At 34.7% G+C, this 25,486-nt stretch overlaps 1 protein-coding gene across 2 annotated transcripts; it reads left to right on the top strand.

Moving 5' to 3' along the window:
- The first annotated feature begins 18,901 nt into the window (after nt 1–18,901).
- On the top strand, nt 18,902–24,945 carry LOC113290225. Of its 2 annotated transcripts, none has more exons than XM_026539829.1 (2): nt 18,902–20,737; nt 24,520–24,945. In XM_026539829.1, the coding sequence occupies exons 1-2, from the start codon at nt 19,636–19,638 to the stop codon at nt 24,621–24,623; spliced, it is 1,206 nt and encodes a 401-aa protein (XP_026395614.1). In that variant the 5' UTR covers nt 18,902–19,635; the 3' UTR covers nt 24,624–24,945. The 2 variants fall into 2 exon arrangements, with proteins under 2 accessions (XP_026395614.1, XP_026395615.1); XM_026539830.1 differs by having other exon boundaries at nt 18,902–20,748; nt 24,520–24,934.
- Nucleotides 24,946–25,486: the final 541 nt, after the last annotated feature.

Below are 25,486 nucleotides of genomic sequence, written 5' to 3'. Positions count from 1 at the left end.
CAATAACTTAACTATATGGTAGTAGAAGAAGTTATTGTGGAATCACAAAGAATGAGACGAAGAGATTTGTGATTACTTTTTATATCTCACCTATCGGAGATAAATTTCAAGCAAATCTTAGAGAAGATAGTACTCAATACGATAGAACAAGTAAGATAAGAACACCCAACTACAGAGAAAATAGTTGGGCCTGGCTTCACGAATCCAAAATGAAGTCTGCAAGTCGCTAACCTATAATGGTTTTGGAAAAACCTAGGTTAAAGGAGAATCAACTCTAGTCGCAACTAGGACACATGAAGTTGGAATTAGGTTTTCCAGTTGCTAGAGTTCTCCCTTATATAGTATTCAAATCAGGGTTTGATATCTTAGAAATAGAGCAATCAGTATTCACCGTTAGATGAAAACCTGATTTAAGATTCAAGCTAAGTTTGCTTAAAACCAAAGCAATATATCTCTACCGTTAGATGGTCTTAGCTTGTTAAACACAAATGAAAAATACCTTTATTTAGATATGGGTAACCGTACGTAAACGTGTACATGGAGTTGGCTCAACAATAGTTAACCGAAGTTAGCCATATGAACACTTTTGTATTAACCACATTCATCTAACACTTCTAGATCAAATATGATGATCAATCAAACATGAAAGATAAATAAATGAATCTAATTGTGTTACTCATAGAATTGTTCATATCTCATAGAAGTATATAAGAAACAATTGAAGCAAAATCGGGTTGATTCGTAATCGTACAAAGTACTTATACCGAAATGAATTCATGAACATTAAGACACGGTTTCTGCATTACTTATATTACAAATGTATTTTTTCATGAGTATGAAAACATACTTGACCAATTTCAGAAGATAACCAACTAAGTTTGCAAAGCGGTACGTAAAATATAGTTTCGGACTTTGGTCTTGTCCAGCAGTTTGCAAACCGGTAGGCATACTGCCATCCCGGACCTAACTCAGGTAGAAACGTTCGCATATTGTTATGCAAACTTGGTTCCAGGACTTTAACAGTTAAAACCGTTCACATACTGTTATGTGATGGGTTTCAAAAGTTGTTGTAATAGTAGAGTTCGTCTAAGACTTGTGAAGGTTCGATTTTTAAATTTAATAAAAAAAATATACAAATAATGTTAACAATGGTGAGAGGTACTACGACTAGGATTCCACCAAATATTCAAATTCATGCGATTCACCTGTTTATTCTAAACCATTATAGCTCATTCAACAAGTATTTTGACTCTATTTCTTTGCCTAAGGTATATTCTTAAAATATTAATTGTAAATCTTAAGCATGGCATATCAAAAGAATTAATCCTAAGCATAAACCATCAAACGAAATGATAATTAATTAAGAATTTTTTTTTTTAATTTTTTTTAATTCAATGCAAATAGTCAAATAAAGAATTAAATGAATTTACCGCATGATGAATTTTGGTTTCCTCCGTCGTCTCAGCATTGGGTTTAGCTCATCATGATGAAAATACGCTCAAAAGATTTATTTATAGCTCAAATGTTGTCTAAAATGGAGAGAAACGGAGAAAATAGTGTGAAACTGTAATCTGCGACGCACAAAAGGCGTCACAGAATAAACGATAAATAGTAATGGTCACAGACGCAGTATCTCTACGACCCACGCCTGTATGTCGTTCTCACTTTTGGAAAACGACTGTCCTGACGAGTCTGTTCTTCGTGTTCTTTAGAAAATGCAGCAGCAGCAATGCTAATTCTGCAACTTGATTTTCACGCCTCTGTAATGTTCTCTATCCTCCCAAAACTCTCCCTCAATTTGTCCGAATTCAGGCCACTCTATTTATACTCACATGACCCATATATCTCGTTGTAAATGCAAATAATCTTCCAAATCTTCTCATTAACGCCCGGGAATAATTCCATTTGTTTCTCTTCTACATGCGCATGTAGGTGTCTAGCATACACCAACTCAATGCAGCACGACTCATAATATACTGAACATGCTTCTTACGCAAGATTTCTTTCCAAACAATCAACTAAAAGCCCGAGATATCCTCAAGATACGTATCTTCCTCTGCTTTGCTTAATCTCGTGTAAATCTTCTTTATATTCAAATTCAAGACACGTACCTCCCCTGTTTAGATAAAACAGGGTCAAAGCAATCCAAACACTGCAAGAATCTCGCCAAATAACTCCACAAATTCTCACGGAATAAATGCAGGAGAAACCTGAGCTTGCTTCCTGTTTTGCTTCCTGTTTTGCTTCCCAACGATTATCCAGCCCAACTTAACTCAATCGAACACCCATACCAGTATTGTATAATGAAAACAGGTCTAAACCATGAGAATCAGCGATTGAATCTCATTAAATCCCTTCCAAATCACAAACCCTAATCTGGATAGATGCTGCTACATTTTCCCGCCAAAAATATAATTCAAATGGAGAAGATGACCCGAAGCTTGTATCTACCACATTGGTGCTACTTCTATTGACCAAGATTCTTTTAGGGGGTTCAACACAAGACTTCCACTGTTGGGATTTTTCAGCAATAGCTCCTAAGAAGGTAAAAGCATCATCAGCATTTTTATTAGTGAACTCACCAGCGCACATAGACTCGACCATGGCTTTGGTAGAATAGTCTAAACCATTATATATAATCTCTACAAGTTTCATATTATCAAATCCATGGTGAGGACACTGGGATAGGAGATCATTGAATCTCACTAAAAACCTATAGAGAGACTCTCCCTCTTGTCGCACACTAGCACTAATTTTCTTCCTAACAACTGCAGTTTTATGCTTATGGTAGAATTTCATATAGAAAGCATCAATAAGTTCCTGCCATGTTTCAATGGATTTCGATGGTAGGGTTTTCAGCCAGGTCTTGGATTTATCTCTCAAGGAAAAGGGGAACATCTTAAGTTTCAAAACTTCATCAGTAAGGTCTTTTATTCTAACTGTCCCACAAATTTCCTCAAAGTCCCTAATATGAAAATAAGGGTTCTCATCATGTTTTCCTAAGAATATAGGGATCATCTGAAGAATACTAGGTTTTATCTCGAAATTAGCTGTATTGGCTGGAAATTTAATGCACGAAGCTCGGTTGGTCCTAGTTGGGAACATGTAATCTTTCAAAGTTGTCATCGCTGGCACAACTGAAGTACTAGGGGTACTTTCCTCATGAAGAGACAGATTCTCAAAACTAAAGTTTCCAAAAACAGGGCTCTCAAAAGAAGAATCTTCGAGCTCTCCGCTTTCACAAGAAGAACTTCTAGTCTCGTCACTAATCAAACGGCCAAAAGTATTTCTTTTCCAAGCCATTTCGGGCATACACTAGGAAAAAATAATATATCCTAAAGAAAGGGGGGTTCTAAGCAAACACACAGCAGGCTGACTCCACCAAAACAAACCTAAAGATTTCTAGCAAACAAAAAGCATGATGGCTCTACTTAGATTTTTTCTAGACCAGCTTCTAATCTTTCGAAAAGGAATTCGTTAAAATCTGAGCAAACCTGTCTGGAATCAATCCGAGTTTAAGTAAGTTGAATTGAGACGAGGGAAGCTGCGAGGAGCTTTGATACCCAAGGTCTCACCGGTATTATAAGGCGGCGCAGTCACGCATTCAACTCGCACAAACTATCATGAACTTCAAAGTATGCTCAAAAGAGTAACCAATATTTTTCGAACGACTTTCCTATTAAGCTCGTTACCCTATAGGTCTCGTTCTAGTCAAAATTTGAAGATTAGGTTCGCGTTTGGTTTCGTTTTCCTAATGCGGGCAAGAAAGAAACGGTGATGAAATCCGAGTCCTTATCTTAATTTGTCCAGGCCTTGCCCTTTACTAGGAAATTAAAACAACCGTATTCAAATCCTCAGCATATATTCACCTTAAGGCATACAATAAACCCGCTGACAGGGGATTCGCAGGTGTTTCGAAAGCTTACCTCCCGTACCAGACGGGCGAAGAACCGCTGAAGTCGACTCGGGCCACGACTCCTATGTCATGTGCGAACCCGAGGGACCGAGACGATATTGTAATCGTCGTCCTTCCCTGCAAACAGTTTTATATTTGATGTACCCTTCCTTAGGGTTTAAAAAAAATAATTGTCCAAGTCCAAAGTCCAAATAAAGTGCAAAAGAACAGAAATAAAAAAAAATAATTACAAAAAATGGAAGGTCTCTAAAAAAATAAAATAATAAATTCTCTTTTTTTTTTTTAAATTTTTTTTTCTTTCGCTCTTTTTTTTTCTTTGTCTTTTTCCTTCTCTTTTGGCTTTAAGCTTTGATTCCAAGTCTTTAGTATCCAACTTCAAACCTGTAATACAAAGACACACCCAAAGAAACGTAAAAAGAACAAATGAAATAAAAAAACCTAAAAATTCTACCTAAGCACAAATCCGCGTCGGCGGCGCCAAATATTTGATGGGTTTCAAAAGTTGTTGTATTAGTAGAGTTCGTCTAAGACTTGTGAAGGTTCGATTTTTAAATTTAATAAAAAAAATATACAAATAATGTTAACAATGGTGAGAGGTACTAGGACTAGGATTCCACCAAATATTCAAATTCATGCGATTCACCTATTTATTCTAAACCATTATAGCTCATTCAACAAGTATTTTGACTCTATTTCTTTGCCTAAGGTAGATTCTTAAAATATTAATTGTAAATCTTAAGCATGGCATATCAAAAGAATTAATCCTAAGCATAAACCATCAAACAAAATGATAATTAATTAAGAAAAAACTTTTTTTTTAATTTTTTTTAATTCAATGCAAATAGTCAAATAAATAATTAAATGAATTTACCGCATGATGAATTTTGGTTTCCTCCGTCGTCCCAGCGTTAGGTTTAGCTCATCATGATGAAAATACGCTCAAAAGATTTATTTATAGCTCAAATGGAGAGAAACGGAGAAAATGGTGTGAAACTGTAATCTGCGACGCACAAAAGGCGTCACAGAATAAACGATAAATAGTAATGGTCACAGACGCAGTATCTCTACGACCCACGCCTGTATGTCGTTCTCACTTTTGGAAAACGACTGTCCTGGCGAGTCTGTTCTTCATGTTCTTCAGAAAATGCAGCAGCAGCAATGTTGATTCTGCAACTTGATTTTCACGCCTCTGTAATGTTCTCTATCCTCCAAAAACTCTCCCTCCGTTTGTCCGAATTCAGGCCACTCTATTTATACTCACAGGACCCATATATCTCGTTGTAAATGCAAATAATCTTCCAAATCTTCTCATTAACGCTCGGGAATAATTCCATTTGTTTCTCTTCTACATGCGCCTATAGGTGTATAGCACACACCAACTCAATGCAGCACGACTGATAATATACTGAACATGCTTCTTCCGCAAGATTTCTTTCCAAATAATCAACTAAAATCCCGAGATATCCTCAAGATACGTATCTTCCTCTGCTTTGCTTAATCTCGTGTAAATCTTCTTTATATTCAAATTCAAGACACGTACCTCCCCTGTTTAGATAAAACAGGGTTAAAGCAATCCAAACACTGCAAGAATCTCGCCAAATAACTCCACAAATTCTCACGGAATAAATGCAGGAGAAACCCGATCTTTCTTCCTGTTTTGCTTCCCAACGATTATCCAGCCCAACTTAACTCAACCGAACACCCATACCATTGTATACCCAAAACATGTCAAAACCATGAGAATCAGCGATTGAATCTCATTAAATCCCGTCCAAATCACAAACCCTAATCTGGATAGATGTTGCTACATTTTCCCCCAAAAAATATAATTCAAATGGAGAAGATGACCTCCCCCTAATCTTGTACGGACGTCCCTTTAGCACTTTCCTTATGGTGTGTAGATAGCAGTTGGTGTGCCCCTTAGTAATTGGATGCCCCATAGTAATAGGTTGCCCCATATCCAAAACTGCGAGTCCGGATAACATGTGTCCTCCGGGTGCCTTTAGCAACTTTTGGAACCGAGTTTTCCAAAGATGTTTGTTGCCCAAAAATACCTACAAACACACAAAAAAACATAATAAGGACGAAAACGAACAATGCGAAACATTGAGGACAAATTAGACACATAAATGCGTCTATCAGTATGCAAACTTGGTTTCCGGACCTGAATCATACCACAACAATGTGCATACTGTGTTATAGCCATACAATGGATAATTGTTCTAAAATCCCATTTCAATCACTGAAACATCCTAAACATCCTTAGAAGACGACAATAGCTATCTCACAAAAACTATTAGCTTATAAGTAATTTTCAAGTGATCGAATTATCAATAGGAAACATTCTGAGTCGACATCAAATGAATTTGTCACACAAGTCATGTAAGATGTTTCAAGGCAACACATGATCATCTTTTGACTTATTATGTACTTTCCAGCAAATAAATTATTTCCAACTAAACTCGTCAAGAATAATGATGAACGTAGCTAAAGCAAAAAGCTTCCAACCCATATTTCGAGAAATAGGTTAGCGAGATAAACTCGGCTCGAAATATCAAATGTACATAATATAAAATTCTACATAGCTATACGACTTAGTATCATTAAGATATAGAATAGAATAGACTTTTGAGTGATAGATAAGTTTTAGTCTCCACATAACTTTAATTTGTTGGTGAAGTTCCTCCAAGCGCTCCTCAGTAGATCTTCGTCTTTAATCGATGTACGATGTGAAGTATAAAGCTCAATTACACATTCTATCATAATCCGAGACATATCTATAAGTAGTGTAGAAATCAAGACTTAAAGTTTTGATTACCTAAAATTGACAAACAAGCTTGAGATAGCAACGCTTGCGAGTTCAACCGAGCAGTTCTATAACAGACAATTTATTTGTTGTCTTCCAAGGATGTTTTAATGATTAAAACAGAATTTTAGAACGACTACCATATCTGGATATAATACAGGTTGTATACTTTGTATACTAACTATGTAAGTTTAGTTGAGGTCTAGAACTATACTTTGCGAACCTTGTTTGCGAAATGGATTACCTGTAAAGGTACAGAGCTGTTGTTCGCGTACCATGTTGGCGAACGAGTTAGAAAAATCCAAGTCCGTATATGGTGTTCGCGTACCTTGTTTTTGACGTCTGGACAAATCCAAAGTCCATAACTTTTGTTGGTGTACTCAGTTTGCGAACAGAATGCTCAAGTTCTAAAATCGGCAAGTATGGATTTTCATATTAATGTATTAATGTATGTGAACTAGTTTTACAAACCTTGGTATTACTTTCATGAATTGGTTCTTGTCTAAGAAATTTGTACAGTTACAAACCAAAACGATTTTGTTTCAAATGGTTCATATACATATTCCTATAAGACGATGAACATTTGAACAACTCTTTTGAAACACATTTAGATTCATTTGGTTATCTGTCATGATTGATTGATCATCATATTTGGTCTAAAAGTGTTAGATGAATATGACTAAGTTATAAGTGTTAATATGGCTAACTTCGGTTAACTAGTATTGAGCCAACAAGGTATACACGTTTGGGTACGGTTCATCTACATATGAATATAGATATATTTCATTTGTGTGTATCAAGCTAATACCATATCTAATGGTGGAGATTGATTGCTTAGTTTCTAAGAAGACTTAGCTTGAATCTTAAATCAGGAGTTCATCTACTGGTGAATATCAATTGCTTTGTTAAGTCAAATTCTTTGAACCTTCAACTCAGTTGCTTCTTCTACTGTTAAGTCAAATTATGGTGGATTCTTATACCCAAGGGTTTTGTTATCGATTCTTACAAATTCAGCTATCCACCTAATTTCTTGTGAACTAATATCCTCAAAGATCAAAAGAGGTTTTCTTCTATTTGCACCATCAACACCAACACCACGGAAACCTCGATGTTCAAGAACTCATTCTTCACCTTCACCACTCCGAGCAATCATTTTTTCCCTATGAAACTCCATCATAGGATTCTAAAAATAGGAAGAAGATATAGTCATTCCAAGAAAAATGTTAAAAGAGAGAAGAAAATAAAGGCTACTTGAAAGAAAACAGTTGAGTAGTATTTAAAGAGAAAGAAGATTTCATATGGATTAATTGTAGACTCTTTAACTAATTTGGGTTGATCAAATAATCATCAATGATGATAAGTTAAGTCTAGCAGGTGAAGTTAAGTCTAATCATCCGCATTAAAAATTATCCTCGAATTTAACATCTCTTTTTTACTTTTCAATTTTACTTCTGTCTATAGTTCTTGCAGATCAAACTCAACAACAAGGTGATGTATGAGTCAACTGTTATGATATAAAACTACACTTTTGTTATACACGACAAGCTTATGGCATCCCATGTGTGACTAACACTTATATAACATTTGAATCAAGATTAACATGTGTCCTTATAATTCCAGAAGCATAAAACATGTAAATCAATTTTGTGCCAATTCAATATAAAAATGTTTTGGACAATGTTAGGCAGTATCTATTTCCAAGTTAAAATTTTCCAAACACACCCTTATTTGTGCTATATAGATAATAGTGTTGGGAATGAGACAAAGGGTAAACCAAGAAACATAAAGATTCCAAGTAATTTTCTTAATCTAAGAGAATTGTCTCTCTCCGCCTATATATGTGGTACGGAGGGAGTACAATTGGGTTCTTATAAACATTGAACAAGAGAAAGTACTGTAATAATTAAGATAATTAAACACGGTTGTTTAATGGAGTTATTGAGTTTTTTTTTCTTTTTTTTTTTAAGCATGAGTTATTGAGTTGATATAACAAAAAGATAGTTCTTGGAAATGACTGCTATATAATCCCATATGGACCATTGAAAAAAGATTCTCTTGATACACAATCCGTAATTTCTTTATACACAGTCCAAAGAATACAATGCCGACCGATATTTAACAATAGAAAATCATAATATCTCCATGAAATGTTTTCAAAGATAAGGAAGTAATTTTTCATCTTCGATCTATACGGGATGAACTTATATACTTTATTTTATCCATTTATAAAACCCAAAATCCCCAATAAAGACAATGCTTCTTCAATTGTTAAGTCAAATTCGGGTGGATTCTTATACCCAAGGGTTTTGTTATCGAATCTTATAAAGTCAGCTATCCACCTAACTTCTTGTGATCCAAAATCCTCAAAGATCAAAATAGGTTTTCTTGGATTTGCACCATAAACGGCAACACCACGGAAACCTCGATGTTCAAAAAATCTTTCTTCACTTTCACCACTCTGAGCCATCATTTTTCCCCAGTGAAACTCCATTATAGAATTGTAAAAAACAGGAAAAAGTTGATTTCCAAGAAAAATGTTATATAAGAGAGAATAAAATAAATGCTACTTAAAAGAAAACAATTGAGTAGTATTTAAAGAGAAATAAGACTTCATCTGGATTAATATTAGACTCTTTATCTAATTCGGTTTGATCAAATTATCATCAATGATGATAAGTTAAGTCTAACAGGTGAAGTTAAGTCTAATCATCTGGATTAAAAACCATTTTTGGGTTTAACATATCTCTTTTTTACTTTTCAATTTTACTTCTATCTATAGTTCTTGCATATCAAACTCAACAATGGAGTGATGTATGGGTCAATTGTTTTCACAAAAAACTCCACTTTTGATATACACGACGGGCTCATGAAATCACATGGGTGACTAACACTTATATAATATTGGAATTTAGAAATTTAATATTGACATGTATCACTATAAATCTAGCAGCATAAACACATGTAAATCAATTTTGTGCTAATTCAATAGCAAAATGTTTGGACAATTTCCAAGATATTTTCCAAAATTACCCTCATTTATGCTATATAGATAATTGTGTCGGAAATAAGACAAAGGGTAAAGCAAGAAACATAAAATTTTGTGAATTCCAAGTAATTTCTTAATCGGAATAAGACAAAGGGTAAAGAAAAAAACATAAAAATTTATGAATTCCAAGTAATTTTCTTAATCTAAGAGAACTGTCTCTCTCCGCATATATATGTGGTGCAGAGGGAGTACAATTGGGTTCCTCTATATATTGAACATGAGAAAGTAATGTAATAATTAAGATAATTAAACAAAGTTGTTTAATGGAGTTATTGTGTTTTATTTATTTTAAGTATGAGTTATTGAGGTGATATAACAAAAAGATAGTTCTTGGAAACGACCACTATATAATCCCATGTGGACCACTGAATAAAGATTTTCTTGATACATGTGTTGGAAAGTAATTTTGTGTATATTTGTGTTGTAGGATTAGATGTATTCCGAAAATTTACAACATGTTATGGAACATACAAGTCCATTTTCTTCTAAATACCATAGTGAGCACAAGGTAAAATGCCGAATGGTAGAGTCTAGGCTTAACCAAGAAGACATCGAAGCAGTATAAGAAATGTTTATCAATATTGTATGGCGCAATTTGCATATTTCCACACGCTAGACAAATTGTGGACAACCGTGGTTGGATCTATTTTCAAAATACGTTTTCCAAAACCATAAGACTTGTGTCTAACTAGTGGTATATTCGAAAGGTGGTGGCACACCACCAATACATTTTGTTTCCTTAGTTTTTATATAGGGTTTACCCCACTAAACTTCACACAACTTGCTAGAATTCCTATTGTCTAAGGAGAACCCATATAATTGCAGAAAATCAAAGCTGAAGAATTGCATGAACTTGCACCCTTTACCTTAGATTGTTTTCTCCCATATATTGGCGCGACAGTGGCAACAAGAAAAACGAGGGAAGGACAAGAATCCAAATTCAAGTAATTAACATGATTAAGAGAAGTCAGACACGAAGACAAAGTCGATTTGAGAAAAAAACTTGTGATCGTAGTAGCCAAGGGATCAAGACTAGTTTGATTAAAATGTTTCTTGATCATAGAGTTTCCAAATACAATGATATTGAATTTAAGAAACAAATGGAAGGTGGTTTTTGATGTGGGTTTTTGGGAATGTGCTTTTCCCAAACAAGAGCGATGTTGTTAAATGGCTACCGAATCGAGGGATCTGAATGTGATTTATTCTTATAACTGGGATTCGGCGATTTATGGTTGTATGTTATGAGGATTGAGTAAGGGAGTAACTAGGCCCTTGGCTGAGATGCAATTCTTCTCGTATTTGTTAATGGTAAGATATTTATACATACTTGCAAATTTACTTTCTTTACTTGTTTCTTATTGTTGAACGTATAATGTCGTTAGTCGTTAATAATATTTAATGATTTTGCTGCCTTGGTTTTAGTCATATTTCCGATGGATATTTCCCAATATACAAACGGATGATGAGATAAATCTAGATCCATGGTCGGCGAGTATGTTATATGATAAAGACCAAAGAGTAAAAACCAGAGACGCACAACATGATACCGATTTAAATTAATTAAAGTCACACTTATTAGTGTGACTACTAATGTGTAACAAAAGAATAACATCATATTTATTACACTAATAAGCGTGATAATAAATAAGATGTCACACATATTAGTATAACTAAATGTCTGATTAGGTGTAGTATAAAATTTTAGGGTTTTATCGTGTGCGAAAGAGATGCCAGAAGAGACCAAAAAATAAAATAAAAGTACACTTATAGTATCAAAGGAATTTGTTTTTATTAAAAGGTTGTTTGGGGAAATGCTAGGTTTACCGACGAGATACCCCGACTGAAATAACTAGTTTTTCTCATGTGCGATGCACGAGTCTGTTTCTCGCTTATGAGATATAAAATCCATGTTTTGAAATTAATTACTAATAAAACATTCAATAAGCTAGTGAATAAAATATTTTAACAAACTCATAAAAATTCAACGCAATAGAAAAATAAAAATGTCTTGGACCTGTTTTTCAAAATCAACAAATATTACGACACTTATTCTAACTTGATAAACTAACTAAAAGTTATGCTACTCCAATCCTCCGATTTTAATATTCATTAACTTTTCAATATAGATCATCAGGAGAAGCGTCATCAAGATCGTAGTACATCGTATCTTCAAACAAAAAAGAAATCTTGTTTAAACGCTTGTTTTTTATAGATTCTTGTATCTCGATTATGTCATTAGATCTTGTTGGTACTTTATTAAGGTAAATTTGACGTCGAGCAGTGATTTAATTTCTTTGGTAACTTAATGACGTTTTTAGTTTTCCATCTCTCTAACCTAAAAATGTTTTTATATGGAAATTATGAGTAACCAAACATATAACAAATTTTATATATATCGAGTGTATTTAAACCCGTGAATTATACTAACTTATGCATTTTAAACACGTAAATATATTGCATTCATGTCGAGTAATTTATACAATCATTGCATGTGTACTTGTAAATTCCAGTCTATTAAAAGGGATAATTAGACTTTGGTACTTAGGTTTTGCCCAACACTAGGCTTTGGTCTAACATTTGTCCAACATTAGTGCTTGGTACCTGGACTAGATGTTGACCCACGTTGACTAAGTTAAGTCCCAACTTATTTTTAGTAATTATTAAGAAATTTATATAAAATGTGAATATTTAACGAAATTACAATTATACCCTTTTCTCTGCTAATATTTACACAGTAATCCTTCACCTTCTCCTCCTCCATACCGTCGCCTCCACCACTATCAAATTCTAAGCAAACCCTGTTTTTTCTCATGTTTCCGAGTCCAAAAACAACCGAGTCTTCAACAATCTCTGCACCATTGGTTCCTTGTTCTTCTTAGTCGCTAAACATTGTTCAAGTCCATCGAATCAACACCGTGAGTGAGTGGAAGAAACAACTCCTTGTTCGTCTTTATCTGTCAGTTTCTCGCTGCCAAAACCCATGTTTAAACCCTTTCTTCTTCATGATTCGAATTCCTAGTTCTAACAACAAACAACAACAACTTCTGAATCAAACAACAAACCCATATCCTCTATCAATTTCGACCTAAACAACGTCTGAATCAAACAAAACCCAATTTTTCGAATCAAATCAAACCCAGACTTTAATTCCTTCTTGTCCATCACTGATTGAACCTTCAATTATATTCTTGTTCTTCAGAATTGAAGTAACCCTAATTTCTTCGATCTTAAACAATCAACACTATAACATAAATCAACGATAACCCTTTCGTTCTTCAACTATCAATAACTCAATTATCCTATCAAATTTGTTCAATCTCAAAAATCAATCTAAAAACCCTACTATGATACTCTGAGATGCATCTCCGATCTCTTCTACCATTTACATCAACCTTATCACCTTCAACGTCCTACACTTGCATCAATTTATTTCCCCCAAATCAAATCTCAATCAACACTCACAAATCAGCTGAACTCAGCAGCAAAAGAGAAGAAGGGAGGAGAAGAAAGAAGAAACGAGAAGAGGAAAGAAGAAAAATAAAAGAGAAAAGATTTCTCCTTGATCTGGTTTTGGTATAATCCAAAACTAAAGAATTTTTGTTTGGATTTTAGCCGTCGGATCAGATTCTATTTAGGGGTACATTTGTAAACTAATAATTTTACTCCCTCCGTTACTTTTTAATAGGCCAGTTTCTATAAATAAATATTTCAAAAAATAGGTCAGTTTCCTAATTGGGAAAGTCAAATGTTACTTTAATTTTCTGGGACCACTTTTCTTTTAACTTCTTTTGATGACAAGTGTTATGTGGACCATTTCAGTTATTTCTTTGGCTGACAAGTGTCATGGGGACCATTTCACTTCACTTCTTTTATTGACATTTGTCTAGAGGACCACTTTCAATAATTAGTTCTCTTAATTTCCTTAATTTTCTCAAATAAAGAAACTGGCCTATTAAAAAGTAACGGAGGGAGTACATGATTTTTATTTTACAAAATTAAGTGAAGCCAGGTCATAAACAGTCAATGCATGTCAACGTCTGGTCCAGGTACCAAGCCATAACATTGGAAAAATGTTGGACCAAAGCCTAGTGTTGGGCAAAACCTGAGTACCAAAATCCAATTATCCCCTATTAAAAAGAATGCGTGTTTTGCTTCGACACAATAAAATATTTAGGATTATACCTGTGATTTGATCCGAGGAACTATTGTCTCTTGCAATGTTCCACTACTTTGGGGTAATTAGTGCTCCAATGGTCATCCTGGAACTCCTTTAAGTTTCTCTCATATCTTTCCAAACTCATCGACCAAATAAATTTTTCCTACGCTTTCATGAATAACCCAAATTTAATCCCACCTTCTTAATTTCCAATCTTCGTCTTCTTTCTTTTTCTCCTCTTTAATTAATTAGTTAGTTTACTAAGACGTTCATCTTCCTCTTTTTCACGTTTACTACCTTTCTTTGCCTTTCTTTTTTGGATATGATTCCATCAATTCTTTATAAAATTGCATTGTATGTGCCACATGCAAAACAAAATTTGTGCTTTGGGAAAAACTATCCTCACGGCATTCACTCTTGCTTGCTCATTGTCGGTCACTACAACCCCAGGAGCTTTGCCTTCGTGGTAGAGAAGCTTCAAAGTTTCCAATTCCCAAATACAACTCTCATCCTTCTCATAATCCATAAAACACAATGCCGCCGTGAATGATTGCTTGTCCGATATTTTTCCTACAATGTTCGACAAAGGAATGTTGTACATATTCGTCTTATAAGTACAATCCATGAACAAAACTTGGTAAAAGCACTGGGCCAATTGAATCATATCGGGATGCGCAAGAAAAATACGATCCATCCTCCCCTCTAATGACTCCTGGTGTCTCACTGTGTAGTTATATTTGTAGGCCAACCATTGTGATTCTTTCGTTAAATTTCTTCTATCCCATTCAATTATTTTGATAGTTGCTTTGGCCACATAAATTGTAGACAATGAAGATAGGTTATTATTATCATCCCTCTTGAACTTATTAATAAGTATATTACTTGGTTTAATTCCCCAACTTGTTCTTAGTTGTTCGAACTCGTGGGGTTTCAACTTGGAAACTTGGGGGTGTCCAACAAGACTTTGCGGATCTTTATGGTTACCAACATCAACTATATTCATTCTCCACATGTAACTCGGGTGTTCGTTCCTCCAAAAAATAATCTTGAATGGTCATCCACACTTCTTTGACTTCGTCTTGTACACCCTATTCGTCTTCTTAGGATACACATAACCCTTTCTCTTGTTCCTTACATCCAATCCACTACACTCTCAAACCATTTCAAACCGCGTATATTTTTGTTGGTTGTTTTTCACTAGAACACACATCTTCTCTTTTGCTTTCTCAACAACCCAATTGATTACTTCGTTTTTATCCAACCATTCCAAATCGTTAGCATTACGTGTGGAAGTATCAGGACCCCTAACACTTTGCGCTTGAGGATGATCGTTTAACACCAATACAATCTACAGAAACATCACAAGTTAGTAGATAATTAGCATAGATAATTAAACGATAGTAGGTAAGGTCGTTATATAAAATAATGACGATCAAACAATGGTGGGTAAGGTTGACAATTAGAATACTGACGACCGAAAAACGGTAGGCTAGGTCGACATTTTCAAAAAAATGACGGCTTAAGCATTCCACAACCCAGTTCTCTGTGCTGCAAAAGACAGTTAGCCGATAGGGTTCTTATTTATGATCCTGGCGACTTAAACAAGGGAAAATAGTCGTTACGTTTGTTTTTACAAAAATGATGACGACTTAAATAATACCCATGAAAAGTCATCGGATTTGGTGATAAAAACAATGCCGACTATAACAGTCGGCACAGTTGGACCATCATCGACCTTGACGATACTGGGGAGCAAAAGGTGAAAAACCAAAACCCAAATCCATCATTTTCATGGAAAAATCAAAATCTTCACCAAGTATGTTCTATGCCTGATTATTTTCATCTCCCTTTTCTTCTCCTGGGTCATTAGATTCTACAGATGGCTAAAGACATTCATCACTTCCCAGTCTTGAGTTTGAAGAAAATAAAAGTGAGGATTATGCATATAATCCATTTCATCATGATTTGATAAATTATCATACAAATATTCATCTCTAGGAGGAAAATTAGAAGACTCCCCACTTCAAAATCAGTATTAGAATCACTCATCTTGGCAAGGTTTACAATTAGATTACAGACGATCAAAAAACGGTCAGCAAGGTCGACATATTCAAAAAATGACGGCTTAAGCATTCCACAACCCAGTTCTCTGTGATGCAAAGACAGTTAGCCGACATGGTTCTTATTTATGATCTTGACGACTTAAACAAGGGAAGATAGTCGTCACGTTTTTTTTACAAAAATGATGACGACTTAAATAGTACCCATGAAAAGTCATCGGATTTGGTGATAAAAAAATTCCAACTATAACAGTCGGCACACTTGGACCATCGTCGACCTTGACGATACTGGGCAGCAAAAGGTGAAAAACCAAAACCCAAATCCATCATTTGCATGGAAAAATCAAAATATTTACCAAGTAAGTTCTATGCCTGATTATTTTCAGCTCCCTTTTCTTCTCTCGGGTTATTAGATTCTACAGATGGCTCAAGACATTCATCACTTCCATATCCATCTTGAGTTTGAGGAAAATAAAAGTGAGGATCATGCATATAATCCATTTCATCATCATTTGGTAGATCATCATACAAATATTCATCTATAGGAGGAAAATTAGAAAACTCCCCCCCCCCCACCCCCCCCCCCAAAAAAAAAAAAAGAAAAAAACTTCTTCTACTGCTTCACTATATCTCTCTCTCAATTATTTCTAAATCCAATCATATAAATCAACTAACTAACTTAACTAATTTAATCATATCAATTAAGTTATAGTGTTAATCATTGCCGGGACAATTTAGCCATTTAGAAAATAATTGGTTAAGGGTGTTATGTTTTACTTCAAAATGCCCCGAAACTTATCTCATTAAAGCATCTCCATCGGAGGGTGAATCTTCTATTTTTTTAGTGACACGTAGGATTTTAGACCCCCATTTGGAATAAATCCATTTGCAACAGTAGGGTCCTACAAACTAGGAGGGACCAATTACTAATTATGAAGGTGTTCAAGAAAGTGTTATCTACACCTCCGTCTCTACCTGCACGTCATATTTTTCGCTAATTTTTTTAATTAAAATTCTATGTTGTTGGAGATGGTGTTTTAGACGTGAAGTCCTATATTTACTCTATGTGTATGTCCCATAAATAAAATGGCTAAATAGAAAAGCCACATAGCATTTTTTGCAACTTCTGTTGAAGATACTCTTTGGGTAATCGGGATATACCCCAATCTAGCCACGTATTTTTAGTTTAATTTAATATATACTCCACTTCCATTATGTGGCACCCTATAGTTATTTCCTTCGAGCACTTTCATAGTCTCAATCATGCAAGCTTGGAATGGTAGGAAAAGATAATTGAGGCTCTCAGCAGAAACATTTTCAAAAGTGACTTCTACTGCTTCAACCAATTTATCAATTGTTTTGGGTGCATATTGATATTGTAGAGATTGAACAACTCGGAAATAACCAAGAATAAAAACATTAAAATCTGGACTATTCCGTGGTTGAATGTCGAATCCATCTTTGGAAGTAACTTCAAGAAAGTCTTGGTCATTCGGGTCAATATGTGGTCTTGCATTGTCCCGTAGAATGAATATAGTCTCCGTATTCTTACCACGTGGCAAGGCGCTCTGGATTGGTGGCAAAACTTTGTTTATCAGACATTACCGGATGACAACCTTATTAACATGTAAAATTCCTTTGTTATTGCCTTTTTCTAGTCTCTTCGACAGTGAAAGGAAAAATTCCTATTTTTCCAGAAAACCTTTCATCCAACCTAGGACGGAAAACAACCGATAAAAACATCACTTTGGTGGCGAAATGCTTACTCTCTAACTCCCTTGTTAGATAAAACCACCTTTCGTCAATGTGCAAGTAATTGAACATGCTTTTGAAAGGAGTATTGGGGACAAGATAGCTTTCGAGCATAGATACAGAAAAACGAAGCCTTGCATCTCTATTGTCATTGGTTAACACTGGTCTCTGTACAACAAGAAAAACAAATGGGTGTATCAGTAAACATGATTTTCTACTGTTCAAATGGGAGTAAATTACAAATGGGTGTATCAGTAAATGCGAATAGTACATGATACAGTAACTCAAGCAAAAACACAAACATTTATGGGATACTATTGTACTACTCCAGGACACTACCAGTATGGCAATATCAATTACATAGGAATTTCGTATTCCAAAAAAATGAATTTGTATACAGTATAAATCATCTCTTGCATCAAGTAAAAGATCGGGCCTTACAAAATAAAACAATCACATAAAGAAACAATCAACAAAATGAAATGGAGGATTGGTCGATTAAAATGTGTACCTGCATTTTCCTTGCTGCATGGAGACGTTGCTGCTGGGAGACGAGAAACATAGAGACTTGCAGGTTTAGAAAGAATAATTGATTATGGGTACTGGTTAACATGGTTATATACATGGGAAATGATCAAAAAAATTTATGAAAAAATCTCAAATTCACGATTGAGTATATCTAAAGAGAAAATAATCTACAATTTCAATTTTTTTCCCTCTCAAATAAAAATTCCAAAAGCTCCAAAGTTTTAGTGCGGGAAAGGAAAATCAAATGGAGGAAATTTTTTTCTTAAATTGTGGATTTCATAATAAAAGCCGTATAAATTTGCTTTTAATTCTTAAAATATTTTCTAAAATAATAATACTATCCAATTTAGAATTTTAAAACTAATAATTTTAGTTTTAGTAATAACATAACATTAAATAGGTTAGTCAAGGGCTAATCATGACATTTTATAAGATTTCCTTAATATCTTGGAAAAATTTAATTTAGGACGGAGGGAATAATATATTACTACAATTTTTTTCTTTACAGACGGAGTACAATTTTTTTCTTTATATTCTTTACTCAAGGATTTTGTTGGGTGCTAATAATAATATCTAAAGCGACTATTTAGGTTCATAATGATATCGAATTTGAAATGGTTTTTTCTCTATTGTTTTCATCTATTTGTCCACACTCGTACTCCCATTTATCCTTCTCTAAATTTGGGGAGTTTATGATTAGCTGGGTGCACAGCGAAAATCATGTCTCGATGAGGAGAACACATGATTTAAACGTGCATAGTCATTTAACAAAAAAAATAAAACTCATCTCAAATCACTCCCAATAGATCTAAAACAACATCAAAGGATTAACTTCTTTAATTTGTCATTCAACTATCTGTTTTAGAATTCCTAAATGTCTTTAAAAATTTTCTGATTTAAATTTTCAAAATTTCTAAATGTCAAACTAGGTTTCTTTTTCTCCCCCGTGTTTACAGATTGTGTTTTCCAAAATGGTGTTGGCCTGGTATCATGTGGTGATTATAGCGTTGGCTGCTGTTATTTTCTTGCTTGTTGAAGCTACAATTTCATCTGGAAATCTCATTGTTATCAGTGTTCTCATGAAGAAAGTTCTATACATGGCCGATTCAATCAATCAAAGAATTAGATAGGTGAATTGCTCAAGGATGAAGAGGAAAATCCGGTACAAATTTGAAAATTTTGAATTCCTCCTTCTGTTTTGGTCAATTACTGCTCAATTTCTTTCATTTTCGGTTTCAATCATGCATAAAAATATCTCAATCCCCAAATTCCAGGGATTTTATTCCCCCTATTTTCAGTAACCCTAAGTTGAATTGTATTTATCTAAACCCTAAAATCTATAATCTTATTCAAGTTAATCGAACCCGTCAAATGGCCGAAAACAACACTTCTAAAGCTATAGAAACCAGCAAAACAATTGAAGTTTCTGATTTAGCTATGAGATTCAGAAAAGAAACAATTGAGTTGAAGGCTGCTGAAGATACCATAGTCCTGCACCAGGAAGTATCAGATAATAAAGTTTCCGAGGAAGGAGAATGGGATTTCTGCTTGATAGGTAAGATAATTACTGAAGGAAAAATGGGACATGCTGCGGTGGAGAGGAACATTGTTTTCACCTGGAACTTTATTCCTCCTGAAGAGATCAAAATTATTGATGTTGATACAAATATAATGATATTCAAGTTGAAGAATAAGGATGTTGTGGATCAAGTAATTGTTGAGGGACCATGGAACACTGATGGGTATCTGTGCATTTTGTTTGACTACTTTCAAGGCTTAGTTCACCAAAATCTTGATTGGACTAAGCAAGAGTATTGGATCCAACTGAAGTACCTGCAACCGGAACACATGAACGTGAGATCAGTGGAGGATATGTGGAAGCTATTAGGAGAAGTGCTTGCGATTGAACCTTCAAATGCAATCCCAATCGATGGAAAACCAGTGAAAGTATGTGTGAATATTGAGCTTACCACACCACTAAGAAGAGGGGTCTTCGTAATCACGGCAGCTGGAGTCACAAAATGGGTCAAATTCTATTATGAAAAGCAACCTCACAAGCTATGCAAAGAGTGTTTTCTGATTAACCACTGCAATGATGCATGTAAGGATGCAGCGGAGTATGTGAAAGTTGTTCATGCCAAGCAGTTACCTTTTGGAGGAGTTGGGAAACTTAAGACAAAACCACAAGTTCGAAGCACTGCCTCGATTACTCCCAAACCAATGACGAGAAGATTTGCCAAAGATCCTCCATTTGTACCTCCAAAAGATGGAATCCAAATTAAGGTTCAAGAAGTTCTAGAGGCTGAAGACGTACATGAAAGACTGGGAAAGCGACAACGCTTTGTAGAAATTGAAGATGGAAATATTGGTCAACTTACTGGGAAGGAGAGCACTGATAACAATGAGGGGAAAATGGTGAAACAAATAACAACTAGAATCCCACATAAGGACAAACAATCTGGAACTACTGCAGGTGAGAATGAGGTAATCTCTAGACATTCCTGCAATCTTAACTTACTTAATCTGTTTTTCAATTCATTATATCTGTTTTCCCATAAGTTTTTTAGCATGAAAAATCCCCTCTTGGAATGTTTGTGGGTTTGGAAATAGGAACACTAGATATTATTTAAAAGACCTTATAAGGTCTAATTATCCCCACATAATCTTTTTAATAGAAACCAGAAATATGCAGAAAAAATGTCTCTTTACATTGCCCAATTCAACTTCCCAAATGTGTGTTATATTGATCCTATTGGTCTTTCAGGTGGTTTGTGTTTGCTCTGGAAAGATGGCATTGAAATGCAAGTCCTAGATATATCTCTCAATATGATACACTGTAAAGTGAATATAGATGCTAAAAGTGGATATTCTCTAGTTACTTTTCTTTACGGGGCTTTAAATGATGTTAATAGGAATCAGCAGTGGAATCACATGCAAAATATTGCCATACAAACTAATATTCCTTGGTTAGTTATTGGTGATATGAACTTTATTCTAAAATAGGAAGAAAAGGAAGGTGGTACTCCAGTTAGCCAAAACACTCTAGATAAATTTAATGACTTACTTGATAGTAATGATCTTCACTCACTCCCATTTATAGGTAATCCCTTTACTTGGACAAATAGGAGACAAAATCATGAGCTAATCCTGGAAAGGTTACATAGAGTTGCTGCTGATACATGTTGGTTGCATCATCCCAAGGCCATTAACCAGCGACCATTGCCCCCATAGTGCTTGTTACTAATAGAGATAATGCTAATACCTTTAAACCCTTTAGACTAAACAAAATGTGGTTTAGAGATGTTAGATGTAAGGATTTGATTTCAGAGAATTGGCATATGTCTGAGAATGGTTATGTAGCTTTTAAGTTCTCTAAAACTCTGTTTCATACTAAGCAGATTTTGAGGAAATGAAACATGGAACATTTTGGTAACTTTAATACCAAAACTGCTCAAATTAAAGCCCAAATTTAGAATTTGAATTCTCATAATATTAGTCCCAATGACCCTCAAATAATTCAGTTGCAGGATAGTCTAGCTCATTGGTACAATGTTGAGGCTGATTTTTATGGCCAAAGAGGAAAGGAAGATGATATGCTCGTAGGGGAAAGAAATACAAATTATTTCCATCACAAAATGAACTTTAGGAAAAGAAGAACTCAGATTGATACACTCCCAGATAGCACATATATTTGGTTAACTGAAAGGAATGATATTGCAAACTGTCTAAAAGCCCACTTTGTCAGCATGAGTAGAACCTCTAAGCCTCCTCCAGCTAATAATTATCATGATTTTATATCTCCATGTATTTCTGATGATGATAATGCTATGTTGATTGCTATGCCTACAAGTGATGAGATTAAATCTGTTATTTTTGATATGAAACCCTGTACAACCCCAGGCCCAGATGGATTTTCACCTGACTTTTATCAAATTATGTGGGATACTGTAGGAGTAGACATTGTGAAAGTTGTGCAATCCTTTTTTCATTCTGGCCATATTCTAAAACAGATGAATCATAACTTTATTACTCTTATCCCTAAGAACAATTTTCCAAAACATGCCGTAGATTTTAGACCTATAAGTTTATGTAATACCTCCTACAAGGTTATTTCTAAACTTTTAGCAGCTAGAGTGAAGACCATTCTAGGTAAAATCATTACTCCTTTTCAAACTGCTTTCATTGCAGGGAGATCCATAACAGATAATATCGTGATTGCACATGAGTTAGTTGATTCCATGAAAAAAAGTAAAACCAAAAATGGGTGGATGGCTATGAAACTTGACATGTCTAAGGCCTTTGATAGGATAGAATGACCATTTTTTATCAGCACTCTTCAAGCTATGGGATTCTGTGATTTTTTTTGTGATATGATTTTTGAATGTATAAGTACTGTGTCAACCTCTAGTTTACTAAATGGTTTACCTGGTGAAACATTTAAACCTGAAAGAGGTTTAAGACAAGGAGATCCTTTATCTCCTTATCTCTTCATAGTTTGCATGGAATCCTTCTCCAGAGCATTACTTCAAGCTGAAAATGGTAATCACATTCATGGTATCCAAATGAATCAAAACTTCCCCTCTATTTTTCACTTGTTTTTTTTCTCCAGATGATTGCTTAATATTTGCAAGAGCAAATGCAACTGAAGCTAGACATTTGGCCAACATTATAGACCAGTTCAGCAAATACTCTGGCCAATCCATCAACTTCCAGAAATCTAGTATGGCTTTTAGCACTGGAGTTTCTAATCAGGTTGAAAATGAAATTTCTGGTATCCTAAACATTAAAAAGCTTGCTTTGAATGATAAATACCTAGGAGTTCCCCTCTTTTTGCAGAGAAGTAAAGTTAAATCCTTTTTCTCCTCTGTTAGAAACCTATGATGATAGGTTAGCCACTTGGAAATATAAGTTTGTTAAACAACCTGGTAGAAATATTCTAGTACAGTCTGTTCTTGGGTCTCTAGCTACTCATCATATGGCTGTCTTCCCTATGCCAAAACAGCTCACTGACCAAATGGATAATATACATAGAAAATTCTAGTGGAACAAGAAAAAAGGTATAACTCTTAAAAAATGGGAAGGCGTTGCTCAACCAAAAGTTTATGGGGATATGCGTATAAAATAATCTGCCATCTTGAATAAAGCTCTCTCAGCCAAACTGGCTTGGAGGATGATCAATTGTCCCGATGATATGTGGGTAAAGCTCATGAGAGGTAAGTATTTTTTTAATCTTAATCCTCTTACTGATTCTGTCTCTGATAATGGCTCTTGGGTTTGGAAAGGTATTTGTGAAGGGCTGGAAACTATTAGAAAACATGCTTGTTGGGAAGTAGGTGATGGAAATCATATTCACATTTGGAAAATTAGATGGATACCTAGTATTCCAACTACTGTTGATAGTAGAGTGTCTTCAACCAACATGAAATATGTCTCTCAGTTAATTGATTATGATACCAAAACTTGGAAAATTGATGTGCTTCATGCTATTTTTGATGATGATACTGTCAACAAGATTACTGACATTAGAATTCCCATGCAGGGCAGTGATCATATTAGGTGGCAACCTAGTTCAAATGATGAATTTAGTGTGAAAACTTCCTACAAAGCTATTTTGAATGATGCCAATGCTGAAAATGGTTTCATTCCTAATACTTTAGTGAATTGGAAGGTGTTTTGGAAAAAAAAAATTCCACAATCCATCCTTCACTTCTTGTGGAAATGTATTAGTAATTGTTTACCGACTAATGATAGGCTATCTAGATACTGCAATCACTTTAGCACTCTTTGCCCTCATTGCAATACTTTTGATGGATCTATGCAATACCTTTTCATAGAATGTGATTTTTGCTAAATTGGTCAGGAATGTTGTGAATGTCAATTTCCCTCTTGAAATTGCTAATGTAAATGTGCAGGAATGGATCATAAATATGTTTAAGGTAAGTACTTCTCAACACACAAGTATACCAATGCTTGATTACTATGATTTTGTCTTGTGGAACATATGGAAATCCAGATGTAAAAAAGTGTTTGATAATATTCAGCTGACATATGCACAAGTTGCACATAATATTCAATCTGATTATTCTGCTTGGTATAGACTGCACAATAATCCTACTGTTTCTCGTAATATGTCTTTTGCTGCTCATAATATATGGGAAAAATCTATAAATGGTTTTGTCAAAGTTAACTTTGATGCTTCATTCTTAGAGTTAACTAAAAACATGGGAATTGGCCTGATAATGTGTGATGTTGCAGGTGACTGTCATGGAGGTAGATGCTGGCACTCAAAAGCCTTAGATCCAGAACAAGCTGAAGCTTTTGCTCTCATGGAGGCGATTAAATGGGCACAAAGGAAATGAGTTAGAAAGCTTCACTTAGAAGGCGATTGCTCAAATGTTATAAGAGCTTTAAATGGTAGTTTAAATGTAATAAAGTGGACAACTAGAAACATTGTCCTAAATTGTCTAGTTCTGTTAGTAGATTTCGAAAACTAGTTATGCACTTATGCTCATAGGGATGCAAATCATGTTGCAGATTCTCTTGCAAAACATGCAAGAAATCTCAACAGTGAGGAGGAATGGAGTGAACAAATACCCTCTTGGATTATAAAATGTCTCCCAAAAGATATTCATTTGCAATCCTTATCTTATCAATAAAATTCCTTTCGTATTAAAAAAAAAATCACTTCCATACCCAGGTCAATAAAAACATTAAAAAATAATCCTTTTTTTTTAATAGTCCCTTGTTTTCTCTTTCTCAACTCACCATTTACATGGTAATATATCTTGTATGCACTAAGAATGGAGTTAGCCATGGATCATCCACAACAACATGTAGCTTGTATGCCACTCTCATGTGGATACCGAGGGCCCGGTCTAGTCAGAATGCTATTTGTCTGTTTAGGTGACGGATAATTCTTTGAATATCAGAAGAACATGGCAAAATATTATTTGTCATCTCCCAAAACTTTCAAGAACATAACCGCACATCAAGGTAGTTGGTACCTTAAACCCTAGTGATCAGAGAAGGAGAAAATGAGAAAATGAGTCTTTTAGGAGATATGTATATTATTGTATATTTTGTATATATGGTCATTAATAGGTTAGTTAGGAAAGATATTATTTTATGTAATTATGCTAACCATGTCTACCAATTTAGTCTGGGAAGAAACGATTTGTAATCTAAGCTTTCAATAATAAGAAATATTCATCTTCTCTACCTT

The sequence above is a fragment of the Papaver somniferum genome, chromosome 6 (genome assembly GCF_003573695.1).
Source record: "Papaver somniferum cultivar HN1 chromosome 6, ASM357369v1, whole genome shotgun sequence".
Taxonomy (NCBI): domain Eukaryota; kingdom Viridiplantae; phylum Streptophyta; class Magnoliopsida; order Ranunculales; family Papaveraceae; genus Papaver; species Papaver somniferum.
The sequence above is the reverse complement of the archived record's forward strand: the minus strand, read 5'-3'. Positions and strand labels throughout refer to the sequence as shown.

Bases quoted from the DNA above. Each gene is read 5' to 3' on its own strand.
- LOC113290225 (XM_026539829.1), top strand. From the start codon at position 19,636: ATGGCCGAAAACAACACTTCTAAAGCTATAGAAACCAGCAAAACAATT. The intron at 20,738-24,519 runs GTGAGAATGAGG...GTGATGTTGCAG, and splicing joins ACAATCTGGAACTACTGCAG to GTGACTGTCATGGAGGTAGA.